This window comes from Bos javanicus, chromosome 6 (assembly GCF_032452875.1).
Source record: "Bos javanicus breed banteng chromosome 6, ARS-OSU_banteng_1.0, whole genome shotgun sequence".
NCBI classification, from domain to species: domain Eukaryota; kingdom Metazoa; phylum Chordata; class Mammalia; order Artiodactyla; family Bovidae; genus Bos; species Bos javanicus.
The window spans coordinates 59,338,001-59,354,438 of record NC_083873.1 but is presented as its reverse complement, the minus strand read 5'-3'; the positions used below and the strand labels follow the sequence as shown (position 1 = coordinate 59,354,438).

Below are 16,438 nucleotides of genomic sequence, written 5' to 3'. Positions count from 1 at the left end.
TGGGTCCGGTCCTCCCGAAGGCGCTCGGTGCGGCAGGTCTTGGCGCCAACCGGGTGGCGGCGCTGTTTGCCCCGCGCGCCGCCGCTTGAGGCCCGAGGGAGGCGGAGGCAAGGCCGGCGGAGGAAGGGGCGGGAGCGAGGCGCGCGCCCTGCTCTCGCGTGCTCTCGCACCGCTCGCGTGACCCGTCGGTGTGTGCGAGAGGCGCCGGCTGCCGGGAGCACGGACGGCCGCGCGCGCGCCGCTGCTAGGGGCGTCCGGGTCCGGGTCGGCGGACCCGGCCGGCGCGAGGTGCTGGCGGGCGGGCAGCCGGGGTCCGGGGCGGACACACGCGCACACGCTCCCGGAGGAGCCTTCTCCGAGGCTGCTCTTCCTCTGGCAGACGGAGAGCGGCAGTGTCTCCCCACCCAGCTCTCACTCGCCCCGCGTCTCCCCCCGCGGCGACTGCTCCTCCTCGGCACCGCCAGCCCCAGCGCCGCTCCGGGGCGGGCGGCGGCGGCGGCGGGACCCGCGGAGCCGCTTTGTGTGCAGCCCGGAGAGGGGCGGCGGCGCAACCACCTGACAGAGGCCCGGGCGCTCGATGCACCTTCCGCCCGCATGAGGAGGAGGTAAAGGCGGCGGCGGCTCGGCTCCCGCCCTCGGCTGGGGAGGGAGGGGACGGAAGGGGAGACCGGAGAGGGGGGGCGCAGGACTGAGGCCCGGCGGGGCTGCCTGGAGGTGCTGATAAGGCCTCGGCGGCACCGGACTGCGCCGAGTGGCCGGGGGCGAGAGAATCCTCCGGGGTCCCTGAGCCGAAGTTGAAGGAACAAAATGTGAAGTGCGGAGCCGCGTCAGCCGCTTCCTGGCTTGGGGTTCGGGGTGGAGGGCAGCTTGTTTTCCCCTCCCGCGGGGGTGAGGGACCGAGACACGGGAGGGGCGGGAGCGTGGCGAGGACACCCAGGGTCCCGAAGCTTTGCCCGGCAAGGGCGTAGGTTCCCAGGAGCCGCCGTTGCGTGTAGGTCCCGTTGGGTCCCTAGTTTTGCGGCCTAAGCCGAGCCCTATAGGCCTCGCGTCTCCTTTCCCGGAGGGGACCGGCCGGGTGGGGATTCAAGGCTTCTCTCTGACCGAGCCGGGGCCTTAGGGGCCTCGCTGGGCTCTCAAAGCCTCCAAACTTCGGACCTCGGTGATTGGGGGTGGGATTTCATTGTGAAAGGAGGAATGGGAAACTCCTGGCTCTGCTCGGCGCTTCCCGCGGCCGCCGGTGCCGGGGAGCCCAGAGGGCCCCGGGTTGGCGGGGCCCGCGTGGGTGGGGGCGGCAAGGCGGCCACCAGGGTCTAAGCCCCGGGAACGAGCGGGTAGGGGGGCAGCCGCCGAGCCCCCGGCCTCCCTGGAGAAAGGATCCTTTGCAGATTAGGATTTTTGAAATGAAAAAAGAGGTTACAAAGTCGCCCCTTTCCCGCTGAACTTTTGTTTTCTGACCGATAGAGGCCGGTAGAGGACTGTGAAAGAAAAGTTGTCCCCCAGGATGGACTTCACCGCGCAGCCCAAGCCTGCCACTGCCCTCTGTGGCGTCGTGAGTGCCGACGGGAAGATCGCTTACCCTCCGGGGGTAAAGGAGATCACCGACAAGATCACCACGGACGAAATGATCAAACGACTGAAGGTAAGTTTCTCTGGACAGAATGTTCACACTTCAGACGTTTGTGGTCGGAGGTGCTCTGTCTTGGGGTATTACTGCTCTGCTGGGTCTGGCCTTAAGTTTCACCTACCAGGTTTTTGTTTTGTTTTGTTTTTAAGATATTTTACGTCTTTTCTTTTACGTCCTCTGAAAGGTATTGTTCTGTCTTGGCTGTATCTTTGAATAGTATCTCTGTTAAGGACATAATCATTATGGGAAATTAAAAGGGTTATGTATGTGATATTTTTTAATTTTACTGTTTTTTTCTCTAAGTATAAAAACTCGAGTATTTTTTAAGGTTTTTTGTCTAGAATATTTTTGAGAATACTATTCAAAATAGCTTGCAGCTTTAAAGGTAGGCAATAATTTGCCTAGGAAGGTTTTCATCAGCTTCTAGGAGACAGATATAAGTGCAAAATGCATTTTAAAAATTATCACAATTTTCTAATATCCAAAAACTTAAATATGTAAGTAGTATAATTAAACTTTAACAGAAAGTACTGACTTTTCAAAAAGGCTTGAAGTAGAGTGATGGCTTATTTCCACATGTTCAAAGGGGTTTTAGGGACAGTGATTATGGCTTATTTTATAAGGCGTCAGCTTAGTTTTAAACATGGTGGTCCTAACGTGAAGGTTGTAAGTTTCAACCTTTAGGTAAGTTAATTTTTTGTTTTCTGTTGCATGCTTATAGATTGTGGCCACAGCCTTACAGAGTAAGTGTTACTCTTATTAAGGGATCAGCTTGATGCAGTAATTCTCAACCATGGCATCTTTGACCCCTAAGGAACATTTGGCAGTGCTGAAGACATTTTTTTTTTTGGTCACCGTTGGGGGCTGGATTGAAATAGGAGAAGACTGGAGACGGGGAGTCCAGCTAGGAGACTGTTAAACTGTAGTCTAGGTCAAAGATGTTGAAATCATGAAGTGGGGCTATGATAGTGGGAATAGAGAGATAGGGAACAATCCAAGAGACATTTCAGAGTTCTACTGATCAGTTGGGAGTGTGTGGAAGGTGAGGAAAGCAACAATATTGGCACCATGCCAGTCTTCCCCTTGGGCAACTTGTTGAAATGTATTTTAGAAAATAATCTTGCCCCTTTGCTGTTAGAACTTAGTATAGTGCCTGGTAAATGTTTACAGTGTTGTGAGTGATTAATATTTAAAAGTGTTCCTGTAGTTTGTTTTTAAAAATCTAGTTGGATCCTACAATTTGCTGCCCATTTGAAAAGAATAGGACACAATACCTTATATCAAAATAAATCTTGATACTAAAGATTGTATATGAAGTGGGGGTGCTTAATTGATGCTTCTTAAGGTTGTACTATTATTGTTTTAAATTTTTGAGATGCTGAAATATGAATTATGAAATACAGATTAAGTAAAATCGTAGATCTTTCTATTATTTTCATATTAAGAATATGGAAACCTTGAATTCTGGTGATGGATAATCTGGTTTTTAAAAAGTTATGATTGTATATACATCTTCTGTTTGAAAGTAGATTAAATGTCAGAAGTATTTTTTAACTAAATTGACAGTCTAGAATGAGCATATGGTTAGAATATTCATTTGTTATCAGGTCTTTTGGAAGTTAAATTTGATATACATATTAATCAATTTGAATGTCCTATTGCTAAAATGCTGTTTTTTCAAGAATTCTTATAATTTTGTCTTCCTCCTGCCTTTGTAAGGCGATTTTGACTTTGTACTTTTTAGGAAGGAGCTATGCTCACCACTGTACCACCAATGCATGCTGTACTTTTTAGGGATCCATGTTTAGTAAAAGTATTACTGTCTTACTAGTATAGATTTTAAATAATATCTAACTATATTTTTGATAATTTTTGTGTTATTTGTGGGTAACTTGTATAAATTCAGTAGTTTATTATTATTATAGCAACAGTGTTCAAATATTGTGAGGAAGAGGGCTTAAAGTCTAGTAAAACCCTGGTCAGTAGAATTCAGAGGTGTTTAGTCCATTTTCTTCATTTTTTGAGAATGGAACAAGCATTTAACATTTAGAAGGATTCTAAAAGAAATTCCAGAACTCCTTTTATTTCACAAATAATAAAAGTTAGACCCAAAGTGGCCAAATAACATTTACCAAGATCAGTCATGGGACTGGTTAGTGGCAGAGCCAGGGCAATAGCATCATGTATCTTTTTATTCTTATGGCTGCTTTCTTGTAAGGAATCTAAAGGAAGTTGATCAAGGAAGCTGTGATTTTTATCATGCAGTGGAAAACAGTAAAATGAAAAGGGGAAGGGAATCATTGAGAGTTAACTTGGTCTTTTGCCGGGAAATATGGGACAGCATTTTGTGTTCTTAACATTAGAGAGAAACTATTGTGATGCTTTCAAGGTTTCTTGAAAGTAATTCTTAGAGTATGTCTTTGAAAAAGCTAAGACATACTTTTGTATTTTATAAGTTTTCATTTCTGTTTTCAAGGAACTACTCTTGTTTTTACATCTATTACACTACCATTCTGTCAATTCCTTAAACATGCCATGTTCATTTCTGCCTAGACAGATTTTAAATTATGTAACCCATATATGTACTCTTCCTCCCATTTCATTAAGGGAAATCTCTTAGATTTCCTGTTATATACTCTTTTAATCCCTTCATGTCACTTGTTACAGATGTGATATTACATTTATGCTTGTGTTTATTTGGTTTGTGTCCTCAGCTTCTCTGTAAGCTTCATGAATACCACATCTGTTTGTTTACTTGTGTATCCTCCCAGTGCTTAGTTTGTATGTGTGTGTGCTCAGTCATGTCCAGCTCTTGGCGATGCCATGAATGTAACCTATCAGGCTCCTCTGGCCATGGAATTTCCCAGGCAGAAATACTGGAGTGGGTAGCCATTTCCTACTCCAGGGTATCTTCCTGACCCAGGGATTGAACCTGCATCCCCTGTGTGTCCTCTATGGCAGGTGGATTTTTTACCACTGCACCACCTGGGAACCCCACAGTTAGGTGCTCAACATATATTTGTTGAATGAATGAATAAATAATATGTATTAATATTGGTTTAGAGAAGTATTCTTATTTTTGAAAATGAAGGATGACTTGAAAATATTTTGAATTGCAACTAAGTACTTTATCTGAGATTGCATACTAGAGATGATAAAGTAGATATTTATAATTTTAGAACTAGAAGGTAGCTTATAAGTAATTTGGTTTTGTTCAAATTTTCCAGATAAAGAAACTGATTCTGAGAGGTTGTGACCAACCCTAGTAACATAAAGCTGAAAACTGTCATTAATGATTTTGTTATTTAGATCAGTTATAGAAATATTAAAAGCCATATAAAAGTTACCTGTTTGAAAGGATAGCAGACATTTTTTAATACCAGTGTTACATTAAGCGTCAAGATATGTAGTTCACAAATATCCTTCCTCCTGTTTAAGTAAGGATTCTGAAACGAATGCAGGAGTCATGTCTGATAAGTTTTGTAACACATTCAAGATACACCTATAAACAGTATTGTACAAATTCCATTAAGTGCTTCTGCCCATGGGCTGTTATACAGTCTATCTCAGGTCACGTATTACAAGGCTATATGCTACATATTATTTTTTCTTCTGTTCCTGCTATTTTCTGAGTGGGAGGCCCTAAAAGCCTTGGTTTTTAAAGGAAGGTAGGTATTAGGATGAAGTTTGTTACTTATATCCATTTCTATTACCTGCTTTCAGAGTTCAGTGTCCCAGACAGGTCTCTAGCTACAACTCCATACCCCAAATACTTACTACCTTGATGCTAAGAATTAGGAAAGATTAAATAATAGAGTTTTATTATTCTGAAAATGTCCCCCATTTTTCTCCCACTAGGTGTTACTTCCGTGTTTTCTTTGTATTTTTCTATAATCTTTCTCTTTGTGTCTGTCATTCTCCCTCTTCCCCATGCTCTCACTTCTGCTTTCTGTAGTCTGGCCTGTGGGATACTTTAATATGAGTTAAGATATGGTAGGCTTGATTTAGGTAGAACACTCCCTTTTCTCATAAGAACCTAGGTTGGAAGAGGGGAAGAATAGATGGCAGGAAGACCATGAATTCTTTCCTTTTCCTTCACCTCAGGTGGACCTCAGAAATACTTGATTGGGTTATAATCATTTTCACTTGCATAAGTGATTTTTTAATTATTCCTACTTGCCATGTGGTATGCTAATTTTATAGGTAGTGTATAATTTCAAGTCTGGATTTCGTCTATATATTTTATTTTAATAAATGTATTGCAGAAGATTGTACTAAGAAAATAAGAAATGGAGAGGCAAGATTTCTTAAAATGAAGTCCTAATATCTGGCCGGTATACATTTGTGAAGTAATGCTTCATGCAGTACAGCTTTTATTTTAAATTTCCATTTGCATAGAGGAACTGTTCTAGTTATCAGCTGGTGTGTAACAAGCTACCCCTAAACCTAATAGTTTAAAACAGGAACTTGTAAAAACCTTATTGTGGTAAATAAAATACATATAAAATTTGCTATTTTAATCATCTTTAAGTGTATAGTTCAGTGCCATAGTTCCAAAGTGCAGTGCAGAGTTCCAAAGAATAGCAAGGAGAGATGAGAAAGCCTTCCTCAGCGATCAATACAAAGAAATAGAGGAAAACAATAGAATGGAAAAGACTAGAGATCTCTTCAAGAAAATTAGAGATACCAAGGGAACATTTCATGCAAAGATGGGCACAATAAAGGAACCTAATAGAAGCAGAAGATATTAAGAAGAGGTGGCAAGAATACACAGAAGAACTATACAAAAAAGATCTTCATGTCCCAGATAAGATGATGGTGTGATTGCCACCTAAAGCCAGACATCCTGCAGTGCTAAGTCAAGTGGGCCTTAGGAAGCATCACTATGAGCAAAGCTAGTGGAGGTAATGGATTTCAGTTGAGCTATTTCAAATCCTAAAAGATGATGCTGTGAAAATGCTGCACTCAATATGCCAACAAATTTGGAAAACTCAGCAGTGACCACGGGACTGGAAAAGGCCAGTTTTCATTCCAATCTCAAAGAAAGGCAATGCCAAAGAATGTTCAAACTGCTGCACAATTGCACTCATCTCACATGCTAGCAAAGTAATGCTCAGAATTCTTCAAGCAAGGCTTCAATAGTACGTGAACCGTGAACTTGCAGATATTCAAGCTGGATTTAGAAAAGGGAGAGGAAGCAGAGATCAAATTGCCAACATCCACTGGATCATCAAAAAAGAAAGAGAGTTCCAGAAAAACATCTGCTTTATTGACTACACCAAAGCCTTTGACTGTGTGGATCACAACAAAATGTAGAAAATTCTTCAAGAGATGGGAATACCAGACCGTCTCACCTGCCTCCTGAGAAAACTGTATGCAGATCAAGAAGCAACAGTTAGAACCGGACGTGGAACAACTGATTGGTTCCAAATCATGAAAGGAGTATGTCAAGGCTATGTATTGTCACCCTGCTTATTTAACTTATATGCAGAGTACATCATGTGAAATGATGGGCTGGATGAAGCAGAAGCTAGAATCAAGATTGCTGGGAGAAATATCAATAATCTCAGATATGCAGATGACACCACCTTTATGGCAGAAAGCAAAGAGGAACTAAAGACCCTCTTGATGAAAGTGAAAGAGGAGAGTGAAAAAGTTGGCTTAAAACTCAACATTCAAACAACGAAGATCATGGCATCTGGTCCCATTGCTTCATGGCAAATAGATGGGGAAACAATGGAAACAGAAACTTTATTTTGGGGGGCTCCAGAATCACTGCAGATGATGACTGCAGCCATGAAATTAGAAGACAGTTGCTCCTTGGAAGAAAAGCTATGAACAACCTAGACAGCATATTTAAAAGCAGAGACATTACTTTGCCGACAAAGGTCCATCTAGTCAAAGCTATGGTCTTTCCAGTGGTCATGTATGGATGTGAGAGTTGGATAATAAAGAAAGCTGAGCGCCAAAGAATTGATGCTTTTGAACTGTGATGTTGGAGAAGACTCTTGAGAGTCCCTTAGACTGCAAGGAGATCCAACCAGTCCATCCTAAAGGAAATCAGTCCTCAATATTCATTGGAAGGACTGAAGCTGAAGCTCCAATACTTTGGCCACCTGATGCGAAGAACTGACTCATTGGAAAAGACTGATGCTGGGAAGAATTGAAGGCAAAAAGAGAAGGGCATTGCAGAGAATGAGGTGTTTGGATGGCATCACCGACTTGATGGACATGAGTTTGAACAAGCTCCAGGAGCTGGTAAAGGACAGGGAAGCCTTGCATGCTGCAGTCCATGGGACTACAAAGAGTCGGACTCAACTGAGTGACTGAACTGAGCTCAGTGCCATAAGTACATTCACATTGTTGTGCAGCCTCATCACCATCCATTCAAAACTTTTCATCATCCTTTTCTGAACTCTGAACCCATTAAACTAGAACGCTGTTTCCCACTTCCCCCAGCCCAGGCGACCACTTTCTACTTCCTGTCTTTACGAATTTGACTACTCTAGGAGCCTTGTATCAGTTCAGTTGCTCAGTTGTGTCCAACTCTTTGCGACCCCACGGACTGCAGCATGCCAGGCTGCATCACCAACTCCCGGAGTTTACTCAGACTTACGTCCATTGAGTCGGTGATGCCATCCAACCATCTCATCCTCTGTTGTATAAATGGATCATATTGCTGCTTTTGTGACTGGCTTATTCACTTGGCATAATGTCTTCAGGTTTATCTGTTCTTGCAGTATGTGTCAGAATTCACATATATAACACCTTTTGTTTATCCTTTCATTCTTTGATGGACACTTGGGTGGCTTCCACCTTTTACCTACAGTCAGCAACTTTTCTTCCTATCTCACAGTTTTGTGGATCAGAAATTTGGGCCAGACTTGGCTTTCTGCTCCACATTATGTACTAGGGTCCCTCAGTGGTATTCACCTGGTGATTAGACTGGTCTAATGTGTACACACTGGCTTCTCTCAAACACTTGGTGCCATGGTAGGAACAGCTGAAAGGCTGGACTCAACTGGGCCCTTCTTCCTGGGTATTATGTAGTGTTAAGGCTTCTCCACATGGTCTCTCCAGCAGGGTAGTTGAGCTCAGTTTTCCAAGACACTCCGGAGGAATTTGTCAGCACTTTTAAAAGACTTTATTCAGAATTGGCCTTGACGTTTCTACCTTACTCTACTGTTTAACGTATTCATAGCCCAGCTCGCATTCAAGGGGAGAAAAATTGACCTAACTTCTCAATGGAAGAAGTAGAAAAGAATTTGTAACTGTCTTTAATCTACCATAGGAGCTCTCACAACAAATCAAAGGATACTACACTTTGTAGTTACATTCATGCATTTGAAAAACATTTAATCTCAAAAAGCAACAGTTTATACTTTCAGCGAATTTGCTGGATCTGTAAAATGTATTTTACTAAATTGCTGTAACAAGTTACTGTAAGAAAAAAGTTGTAGGAATTCTTTATATGCTAGTTCGGGAAAAATTATGAAGGAGGCTCATGATTTGATCCTAGAACTTGTTTATTATATTACTTGAATTCTTACTAGAAAGTATTACTGGTCAATCATAATGATGATCCCTCCTTCTCTCTCTTTTTTTTTTTTTTTAACCCATTTTAATATCTTCTTTTGAGACATTTTATCCCTCTAAAAATTTTGGAAAAATTGCACCTTAAACACTCATATCCCTTCACTTAGATTCACTAGTTGTTAACATTTTGTCACTTTTGCTTTCATGCACACACACACAAACACACGTGGAGGGAGATAGGTGTAACACACTATTTTGTTGGAAAGTTACTTGCATACATCTTGAGATTCCACCTCTGAATGCATCAGCAGTCTTAGTATAAGCTAATGTCTTAGTCTAAAGACATTCTCTTACTTTATAACAATGATCATTATCATACTCTAGGAATTTAACATCGACATAATGATATCTGTTATACTGTCCATAATAAAATTCTCTCAATTGCCCTAAAACTTATTATTTCAAAATTGAATTTTTCATATCTTTTTTCTTTGTTGTTAAAGTCTAATGGTATATGATATCTATCTTCCTTGTGAAATTGTACCTTTTATTATTAAAAATATTCATCTTTGTTTCATTTAAAATAAATAAAATTTTTTTAAACGGAAAAAAAATTGAATTTTTCTTCCTCTGTCCAATTTCCAATATAGGATCCCATGCATTTATCATGTCTCTTTTGTCTCCTTTAATCTAGAAAGGCCTCTCATTTTTGGGGGGAGTGTTGTTCATGACATTTTTTGAAGCATTTGTCCTACAAGAGTTAGTAATCTGTTTTTTCTCATTTCCTTATGCTTAGATTCAAGTTGAACCTTTTTTGCAAGTGTACTATGCAATCAGTGGTATATAGTTACCTTTGCATCATATCAGGAGGCATGTAATGCCAAATTTTGTTATATTGACTATGCTAAGTTTGATCACTTGGGTACAGTTGGCCAGCTCTGCATTGTAAATGTACTTCTCCCGACCATTCTTAACTTTTTTTAAAAACAGTGAACTTTTATTTATTTTATTTTTGGCTGCACTGGGTCTTCATTGCTGCATGCGGGCTTTCTCTAGTTGTCATAAGTGGGAGCTACTCTCTAGTTGCAGTGTGCAGGCTAGGGCACTTGGACATCAGTAGTTCTGGTCAGTGGGCTTAGTTGCTCTGAAGCATATGGAATCTTCCCTGACCAGGGATCAAACCTGTGTCTCCTGCATTGGATGGCAGATTCTTAACTACTGGACCACCAGGGAAGTCCTTACTCAACTGTTTTAGCACCCACTTTGATGGTTATAAAATATTGCCCTTTTTGATTCTATCATTCCTTTCACCTGTATTAGCTGGCATTCTTCTGTAGAGAAGACCCTGCCCCTGTTTAAAAAACAAAATCACTCATAGATTCTTTGTTCAGTGCCTTATAGTCCATTTTATTCCTTTTGAGAGTCAGATTGTCCCAGATGAGCATCCTTGCTTTCCTGTCTTTTCAAACATCTAGTGTCTTTTTGACATGTCTTTCTATGAGTCTTTGAGCACTTCTTTGATTTCTGGTACAAGATGTTCACCTTGTGCTTCCCTTCCCCAGATTTGGATAGATTTTTTCCAAAGAACCTTATTTCCATTTTAGTGGAGAGTGGTGTTTATAAACCAAGGCCTTGGAATGGCCATTGTGTTCACATTATTGTTAGATATGTAATTTCTTCAGGTCTTTCAGTATGTACCGCTAGGGCATATGTATACTTTAAATCATGAGTTCATTGGCCACTTTCAGTTGAAATCCAGTATCGGAACGTTTTCTAAACTTCCTCCATCAGCCTTCTCTTACACTATAAATCCTAATTTCTCTTAACTCTGGTAAATTTATTTATACTACTCTACTATAAGGTACTACTATAAACACAAAAAAATTCAGAACTACTATTTCAGTAACCCTTGCAAGGTTTCTTTGCAGTTCTTTCTGTCAAATTAAGATTGCATAGAGAACCATGCTCATTAGTTATTTGAATTGGAATTTTTTTGTCTGAATGGTTGTTAATCAGTTTTCTATACAATTGGTTTTCTGTTTGTATTCAATTATATGTGCACACACATTTGTTGACTCTTCATTTCTACTGATGAGTATAATCCTTGCTTGACTCTTTATTGGTAACAAAATTTACCATCTTAACCACTTCTAAGTGTTGACAGTACAGTAGTGTCAACTGTACACACATTGTCAATACAGTAGGTCTCTGGAACATTTTCATCATGTAAGACTGAAACTATACCCACAGAACAAGTCCCCTTTCTTCTGTGATCCCTTTAGCCCATAGTAGCCACTATTCTACTTTTGGTCTCTAAGAGTTTGACTACTTTAGATACCTCACATATAAGTGTGGAATCATATTCTATTTGTCTTTTTGTGACTGGCTTATTTCACTTAGTATAAAGTCCTCAAGGTTTATCCATGTTGTAGCATATGACAGCATTTCCTTCTTTTTTAAGGCTAATATTCCATTGTGTGTATCCACCACATTTCTTTATCCATTAATGGAAATGTAGAAAGATCCACCTTTCAGGTATCGTGAGCAGTGCTGCAGTTAACATGGATGTGCATGTATCTCTTTTGAGATCCTGTTTTCAGTTCTTTTGTGTATATATGTATTGCTGGGAATGCAGGATCGTATGGTAATTTTATCTAAACATTTTCGGGGAACTCCCCTCCATACTGTTTTCGATAATGGCTGCTTCATTTTACATTTCACCTAGTAGTACACCAGAATTCCAGTTGCTCCACGTTAGTACTTGTCTTCTGTGGTTTTGATAGTGGCCATCCTAACAGATATGAGGTAATGTCTTACTGTGGTTTTGATTTGTATTTCCCCAACAATTGGTGATGTTGAGCATCTTTTCATGCTTATTGGCTGTTTGTGTATCTTTTTTAGAAAAATATATATTTAAGTCCTGTATGTATGTATGTATGAGTTGCTGAGTTGTGTCTGACTCTTTGCAGTCCCATGGACTGCAGCCTGTCAGGCTCCCCTGTCCATGGAATTCTCCAGGTGAAAATACTGGAGTGGGTTGCCGTTCCCTTCTCCAATTAAGTTCTTTACCCATTTTTTTTTCTTTATCCATTTTTTAATCAGGTTATTTGTTTTATTGTTTAGTTGTAGAAGTGTCTGTATTCAGTTTTAGAAATTACATTGTTCATTCTTTTTTTTTTTTTTTTTAATTTTTACTTGGTTCAAGAGTCAGAACTATTGAAAAACTACTTCTCAGAAGTCTTCCATCCTTATTCCTTCCACTGCATTTCCACACACCTTCTCTCTGTAGATAATCATTTCCATTAGTTTCTGGTTGATCCTTTCTTTCTGTGTTACTTCTCTTCTTCTCAAAAGATAGACTACCATATATACTCTATTGTACTTTTGTTTTTACCCAATATATCTTAGCAATGACACCATATCTGGAAATCTTCTTTTATTCATTTTCATGATGCTATAGTATTCTATGTGTGTAGAGGTACCCTAGTTTTATTTAACTAATCTCTCAGTGTTGATTTTAGATTGTTTGTAATATTTTCCTATTAAAAGTAATGCTAAAACAAATAACCTTGGTACACATTGTTTTGTACTTGTGCAAGTGTATCATCAGGGTAAATGCCTAGGAATGGGATTATTGAACCAAAGGGTACCTTTATGAGTGATTTTGTTACAGGTGGTTAAATTCCCCTTCATACTGGTTGTACCATTTTGTTCTTTTACCAGCAAGTATAAGTGCCCAAGCTCTCACTAATGTATTGTCAAGTGATGCCTACTTTTAAATTAGTGAATTAACATGTTGCCCAGAAAAGCCATTTTATTGCCTCCTGGCAACAAAACAAATTCTTTTTAAGAATGATTATTTAAGTGCTACATTGAGGTTCAAAGGGATAAGAGCCCTATTTAGATTTCATTAAAAACTCAAATGGAATTGAGTAGCTTTTTAAAAAGTTTATTTAAAGAATGAAGGTAGAGATGGAGACAAAATTTTAGTAACAGAGATGATGTTGAAATCAACAAGCCTCACTTAGATCTTCATTCAAGACCTTGAATTAAATAGACATTAAGGTGAATGCCTATTAAAAATCATACATGAAATAAATAACATTGATATGTAGAATGCCAGTACCATAATTTATTTTCCCAATATCAGATATCCGTAGATGTCCAAGGCAAAAACTGATTTGTGCTCACAGTAGGCAACTAGGCTTAAAGCATTAAAATGAATTTTATTCTTGTTAGTTTCTATTTTCAGAGTTAATTATTTAAATACTACTTTGGCTGAGGTTGTTGGCATATGGAAGTATGTCCAGTTGAATTCCATGGTCAGAAAGATAAGTGGAGTTTATACATGATATAAAAGCCTAACAAGTTTTTATTTGCTCCAAGACAACAAATCAAGAAGTTTCTAGATAACGATTGAAATAGAAAGCTAAACACAAACATAAGCAAAGAGTTTACTAAATTTCTTTCCATTGCTATTGGCATTTGGTTTTTTACATTAAGTACAGATCTTCCCAACTGGTACACTTCTATACAGTTACAGACATGCCTAAATACAGGGTCCTCAGCCTTTGGAGATTATAAATATTAGATCTTTTTTTGAATATTATGTGATATTTTAAAAGTTGGAAGCTACCATCTTATATGTGTGTGTGTTTGTGTTGTTTTTAATGTTATAAAATAATTTTTAAGATCAAACACGTAAAACTTCCACCAAAACTAGGGCACTGTGATTAGTACTGATAAACATCATGAGTCCATTAGGGGAAACCAGACTTATACTAGGAATAACACTGAAATAGATTTCCATTTATATGAAGGATATTTGAGCTTATCCTAAAACTTAACCATAAGTTAAATGCCAATTATGTGCTAGCATGGGTTCTGTTTCTTTGGATAAAAAGATACTCAGAATTTTAGGGGTAAGGAAAAGTTTCATGGAAAAGTTGACAGTGGAACTGGGATTTGAAGGCTTAGACTTTGGTAAGCAAATAGGTGGTGAAACGGTTCAAAGAAATGAATGGTAGGGACAAAGACTGAGAGGCAAGCTTGGTGTGTTTGAAGAAAATGAGAAGAATAGTTTTGATAGAGCTAAAGCATCCCAAAGAGAGTAGTTGGAAGGAAAAACTAGTGGAAGATACTGATGAAATTTGTAAAATCCTTAAATGCCAAAGAGAGGAATTTGATTTAAAAAAGAAAAATAGAGCTGAAGAGTGATGTGTCTACATTGTGATTTTGCATGATTAGCAAAGGTAAGGGCCAAAGAGTTTTTTAAGAACATGAATGCCACCCTTTCTTTGAGGCCAGTTTGTAGAGTTTTTTTATCCTCATGTCCAGACCAGATAGTATCTTTGGTTGAACAGTGTTGTTGTCCAGTTGCTCAGTCATGTCCAACTCTTTGCAACCCCATGGACTGCAGCATGCCAGACTTCCCTGTCCTTCACCATCTCCCAGAGTGTGCTCAAACTCACGTGCATTGAGTCAGTGATGCCATCCAACCATCTCGTCATCTGTCGTCCCCTTCTCCTCCTGCCTTTAATCTTTCCCATCATCTGGGTCTTTTCTAATGAGTTGGTTCCTTCGCATCAAGTGGCAAAGTATTGGAGCTTCAGTGTCAGTACTTCGAATGAATGTTCAGGATTGATTTCCTTTAGGATTGACTGGTTTGATCTTGCAGTTGAACAGTAATCGTTTCTAATTGATATTGTCTGAATAAATCTGTTGGTTGCTGACAGTTAGTAGAGTGGTTAGTAGAATTTTATATGTTAGATCATTATAATATGAATTAGATTTTTATCACATATATTTAGTGCATTTTTTCCAAAATTTCCTAGAATTGCTGTGGTAGGAATTCAAGTAAACATCAATAGTAATTTGATGCCAAATTGTTTTAATATGTGAAAATTAAGTTCAGTGGCCATGTTTAATTTTCTGTAATTTCAGATGTTTGTTGAATTGAAGAGACTTCATGTAGCACTGTAAAATTAGTAAAGCCACCACATCTGCAGTTATTTCCTCCACTGAAGTCTTGAACCATTCAAGGTCATCAGTGAGGGTTTGGATTCAACTTTTCCCAAAGTCCTGTTAATGTTGATATTTTGACCTCTTCCCATAAATCACCAGTGTTCTTAAAAGCATGCAAGATGATTAATCCTTTCCAGAAGGTTTTCAGTCTGCTTTGCCCAGATCCATCAGAGAAATCACTGTAACCTACAAAATGTTAATGTTAAGCTTTAAATAATAAACCTTAAAAGTCAGAATTACTCTTTGACTCATAGTCTGCAGAATGGATGTTAGCAGGCATAAAAACAAACAGCTGAGAAAAGAAGCTAAAGGCAAAGGAGAAAAGGAAAAATATACCCATTTTAATGCAGAGTTCCAAAGAATAGCAAGGAGAGATAAGAGTTGGAAGTACTTATAAATGTTACTAATGATAGTTTTACTTTTTCTAAAACAGGAGGCTCAGTAAACATTGACTCAGTGATCAATGCAAAGAAATAGAGGAAAACAATAGAATGGGAAAGACTAGAGATCTCTTCAAGAAAATTAGAGATACCAAGAGAACATTTCATGCAAAGATGGGCTCTATAAAGGACAGAAATGGTATGGACCTAACAGAAGCAAATCTGTATGCAGGTCAGGAAGCAACAGTTAGATCTGGACATGGAACAACAGACTGGTTCCAAATAGGAAAAGGAGTACTTCAAGGCTGTATATTGTCACCCTGCTTGTTTAACTTATATGCCCCTGTATCACTCCTATAGAGGCATCCACACCTTTAATTTTTTAAACCTGGGTTACTTTTTCATTAGTTAGTACCTGTTCGTGGCTAAGTAGTAGACTGCTGTGTGAATATAACAATTTGTTTTTGTTGTTGTTGTTTTTGTTTGTTGTGCTGTGCTGGCAGCATGAAGGATTTTAGTTCCTAGAATAGGGACCAAACCCATGGTCCCCTGCAACAGAAGTGTGGAAACTTAACAATTGGACTGCTAGGGAAATCCCTATACCAGTTTGTTTTATACCATTCTCATATTGATGGAAAGAAACTTGTTTACATTTTAGACTATTTGAATAAAAGTACTATAAATATTACTATATAAGTCTTCTCTTGTACATATCTTAGTTTATGTTGGGTAAATGCCTAGGAGTACAGTCATTGGGTCATAAGGTGAAAGTGTTAGTTGCCTAGTCATATCCAGCTCTTTGTGATCCCATGGACTGTATCCTGCCAACCTCCTCTGTCCATGAATTTCTCCAGGCAAGAATACTGGAGAATGG

At 39.4% G+C, this 16,438-nt stretch overlaps 1 protein-coding gene across 4 annotated transcripts in view; it reads left to right on the top strand.

Moving 5' to 3' along the window:
* Positions 1 to 513: 513 nt before the first annotated feature.
* The window catches only part of PDS5A (PDS5 cohesin associated factor A), a 133,809-nt gene continuing 117,884 nt past the window's right edge, over positions 514 to 16,438 (top strand). For 2 of the 4 annotated variants that reach the window (XM_061421177.1, XM_061421180.1), the window contains exons 1-2: positions 727 to 814; positions 1,462 to 1,639. In XM_061421177.1, coding sequence (XP_061277161.1) covers positions 1,502 to 1,639 — 138 coding nt within the window. In that variant the 5' untranslated portion in view covers positions 727 to 814; positions 1,462 to 1,501. Of the gene's footprint in view, positions 606 to 726; positions 815 to 1,461; positions 1,640 to 16,438 lie in introns of those variants that run through there. The other 2 variants (XM_061421178.1, XM_061421179.1) reach the window with 2 other exon arrangements.